General features: G+C 45.4%; 1 protein-coding gene across 1 annotated transcript; it reads right to left on the reverse strand.

Moving 5' to 3' along the window:
* Positions 1-508: 508 nt before the first annotated feature.
* On the reverse strand, positions 509-4,015 carry LOC148018831 (uncharacterized). The gene is made up of 3 exons (XM_087701365.1): positions 2,776-4,015; positions 1,371-2,271; positions 509-960 (listed from the first exon to the last, which is right to left on the reverse strand). The coding sequence occupies exons 1-3, from the start codon at positions 3,751-3,753 to the stop codon at positions 782-784; spliced, it is 2,058 nt and encodes a 685-aa protein (XP_087557491.1). The 5' UTR covers positions 3,754-4,015; the 3' UTR covers positions 509-781.
* Positions 4,016-4,325: the final 310 nt, after the last annotated feature.

Genomic DNA, 4,325 nt, shown 5'->3' on the forward strand with positions numbered 1-4,325 from the left:
GAGTGAGACACTATGTATCACCATACTGACAGGCTGCCCTTGAATAGGCATGTACAACTTTGACCTAGATTAGCACTTAAAAAAGCCCCAAGCAGACAAAAACATGGACGTTGAACAAAACTTGATAGTCTTAATATGTTAACTCCATGTAACTGCTAACAGTTCTTTGGATATTTTTGCCAAACATACTCCAGACATCTTGCATTGCAGTTGGTCAAAGAAACACACAACAAAAGTTTGAAGAAGCAATGGAACAGCAGCAGTGAGTCTGCTAACAGCAGAAAAACATCCATAAAACAACCCACCTCATTTCAACTTCATAGAAAGGACTGAAGGAAAAATATGTACAATCGAGGTGATCAAAAAGGGAGAACGGTAGAATCTTAGGTGCAATCAGTGTGAGGAAGGGATATCCTTTCCTCATCTCCTGTGGGGGAAGGGCCTTTGCCCATCTCTAGCTATTCTTGAAGGTATTACTCTTAATTAAGAATATCTCTCTTCCACTGGATCTAAGAAGCTTGAGTAAATAACAAAATAGTGTGTCCGTACAGAAACGTTCAGATAATTGGTGAAATATCGTACAACAAATTCTAATCCTCCTGCAAACAAAGACCTTGTAACCAAAAGGAAAATTTACAATTGACAGGCTCAATAACTATGATCAGATTTATGTGTGCAAATGAGCTCATGCTTTGAGGCAAAGCATATGCCATATAACATGAACTCAACACCTTTCCTGAAAACCCTACACCTAATTATGTGCTATACAGAGATGCGAGTGCTAATTTAAGGTTTTCTTTGCTTCATTTTGTTTGTTGAGAAGGCGTCTTTCCTGAATCAGTGTGTAGATCCTTTTCTTCAGCAATTCTTTGTCCAATGAAGGATCTTTTCTTCCATTCTTCTCATTTAACTCGATAAAAGGCTTCCCTTCAGACATAGATTGTCTTTTTATGTCCATGCCTGCAAGAAACTAACACAGATGAACACATGCCAAGAAGAGAGAAAATGTTTTCACACTGCATTATACCTTGAGCTCTGATAACATATGCTAAGACAGAACAAGAAGTACCCACAGTCATCTGTACAAATGCATACTCTGTCTGTTATAAGTCCTGGTAGCGTATTGAATCAGCGTTCATGTACCCCCAATTTTTTATTTGGAGAATTTGCTGGGCTTATTTATCAGTAACCTAACCTATCAGTTATTGGTGTCCTTCAGCCTCATGGTTTGACTAAAACTCACCATAGCCATTACCTCACTCCCAACCTCTGTCTCGAGTGACACTGCAGGTGACTTGAGAGGACAGCATTATCTTAAGATGCAGAAGCCGAAAAGGAAAACAAACAAACAATTTTAATTGATAATGCACCTTTCAAAGAGGAGACGAGCCTTTGCCAGTTGTGGTCTGGCTTTTCAATCTCTGGGTGATGATCACTCTCCCCCTCATCCTTACTGCATGACCCTTGATCCGTTGTATCATCAACAAGATTCATGTCGCTCTCACTTGCTGTCTCCCATTCAGAGTCCTCTTCTTCCTCATCTCCCTCCTCTTCTTCCTCGTCCTTTTCTTTGGCATCTAATTGGCCTGAGTGGACCCGCATATCCCCATGCCTATGTGCCGCCTCTGCAAAGAGCCATGTTGCTTTCATCTGCTTTTTAACTAAGCGTTCAGCATAATCTGGCACAGCCCCTGCATTTGCATTGGAGCATTCATTGATAAACATGATTGCATCCAACAAGCTTTCCTTAGACAACCCCAACAATTCATAAGCCTGAGCTCTTCTCCACAAGCTCCTCCCGTGTCCATTCATTGGTTTGTACAAGCACAGAGCTCGAGTAGTGTCACTGATTGCAGCTTCAGCATCTTGAAGTAGAAGATAGCACTGTGCTCTATTGCTGTAAAGCACTACTCTTTCTTTGGTTGCCCTTAATGGACATAGTGACAATGCCTCTGTATATTTATGAATTGCCCCAATTACATCCCCTGCTGAGAACATGGTATTACCCTCCAGCTTCACAACATGGGCTGCTTGCTGTTTGACACCCAAATCATCTTTGGACATGGATTTTTCCCATTTTAATCTCTGCTTTTGACCAGCCAGGTCATCCAGAAAATACCTAGTCTGACTGGCAAACATCCTGCCACGCACAGGTGATTGTATATCTTGTTGAAGCAGTGTATCTACAATAATCCTGCCCAGCTTCCTCCTTTCTCCCGAGCAAGGTTGCACAGCCAGGTCAACCAGTGGTACCACTGCCTCGTCAAAAACCTGCTCATACCAGCAGGTAAACATACGATCTTAACAACACTTTGAAATCACGAGAAGGGTGGCAACTCATAATATTAAGAGAAGTATTATCACTTAAACAACCATATTGTTAAGTGCATTAACAGCTTATACAACCAAATTGATATCCTAAGCACAAATAGGCAGCTTAAAGTAGATCTGTGCAAAAGGACAAATCAAACATCCATGTAAAACCAAACCTCCCTCTTAACTTACACGGTGGGATGGTACATGATTAGAAAATGCTGATAAAAATTCCCCAAAGCTTTGAAGAAAGCATACAGCAGCAATTTTGCCCCCTAATACACATTAAGAATATGACTTCTGGACATACTCTTAATGACAGACTTAAGGACGGCAATAAACAATGAACAGGGGTCACTCTGGAGATCAACTAAAATGAAAACGATTAAATACATCACATATTTGGCAAGACCTTGACAACTAAGTTGAAAAAGGTGTATGGTTGGTGGAAGCGGCAACTACCCGTCTTCGAGTATGTGAATCTTGCAGAAGTAGCAAGAGACAATCCACAGCCATGTGCTGCCAATCATCGGAAGAACGAGCAGTGTTGCAAATTGCACGGACAACACTGGGGCAAGCTGCCACAGAGCTCCTGCCAAGCTTGTGATGACAGAGGGTGAGGAGCAAGCCCATTCCTGCAGGAGAATTTTCATTCATGAGGCCTCCCCACATGCCTGGAAGTTTAATAAGAAATCCAGGCCTGCAAATGATGGGCAGATACTTCTCTTTGATAGCGAAACAATTGACGAGCTGAAGAGACCAACATTGCAATTGGCTGGCCCATTCTTCCCCTTTTCGAGACTCAACTTCAGGACCTCTCATGCCACGGGTGAGTAAATCCCTATGATACTTGAGCCGCCGGTCTTTGCAGCGGATAAACTGTGTGTAGACAATGTCAGTTGCCGATACCGCAAGTTCCATGGCCAGTTCCAGCACCTCATCCGTTGCAGCGATGGCCGGGAACGTCTCTTCAAATGTGGCAATGTGTCCTATCGCCCGAACAGCCACACGCTGCTCGACCCAGGTCAGGCGACCTCTGAGCAGCTGCAGCAGCGGTGGTACCACGCCTTCGCGGACGGCAATCTCTGCAAAATCGGCCCTGTTCATGGTGAATGACCCAATGATATGGGCAGCATAATAAGGGATGAAGATGTTGTGCTCTTTGAGGAGCCAGCGCCGGTACTCCAAGCCTCGGGTGATGAGGGCGGCCATGGCCGAGAAGGCACCCTGCTGGACGAGCTCTGGATCGTTGGGGTGCGCCATGGCCCAGCTCCATATTGCAGAAATGGAGAAGCCCTGCCCTTGGGGCTCGCGAGGGAGCTGCTCAAAGAAGCTGGCGAGGCCGGACCTCCTCTTGTGTGGGTTGGATTCCTTGATAATGCACAGGAAGCAGTTCACTTTGGGGCAGTTGTGCTCGTGCTCTCTGTTGGGTCTAGGCATGGTTAGCAGAGGCAAAGCAGAAGAAGGAGGGGCATATAATAATGAGCTATAGCAGGTGCCCAAAAAGGAGGAAGAGCATGTGGAAGCTCCAGATGGACAAAAGCACAGCTAAACAACAAGGGGCGCAGAGAGACAGGCAGGGGCATGGATTGGGATCGCGACGATGGGGGAGAAGACTCAGAAGAGAGAGAGACACACACACAGACACAGAGAGATTGATTAAAAGCGGACTTGTGTTGTGTGGGAGTAGTATAGGCCTTAGTGTCAGTTAGTGTGATGAGATTGAGAGGCTTGTGTGTTTGGGTGGCCGTTGCACAGCGGACGCTCGAGTTGGCACATGGGAACAGGGGCCACGCTTAGAAAGCACAAAGTGTGTGTGCACGAAGCGCACCTTCTGCCCTAGCTATGCCCTTGGGCACCCTAAGAGAGGATCCAACATGCATCCACCCATCCAAAGGCCCTTCCCCAAAGAATATGTCAATTGGTAGGATGAGAGGCTTGTGTTCGGGTGGCCCTTGCACAAAAACCACTTGAGCCCATGGGAATAGGGGCCATGCCTACAATGTGTAAAG

The sequence above is a fragment of the Lygodium microphyllum genome, chromosome 20 (genome assembly GCF_053477565.2).
Source record: "Lygodium microphyllum isolate KBCC chromosome 20, Lygodium_microphyllum_v1.1.10, whole genome shotgun sequence".
Taxonomy (NCBI): Eukaryota; Viridiplantae; Streptophyta; class Polypodiopsida; order Schizaeales; family Lygodiaceae; genus Lygodium; species Lygodium microphyllum.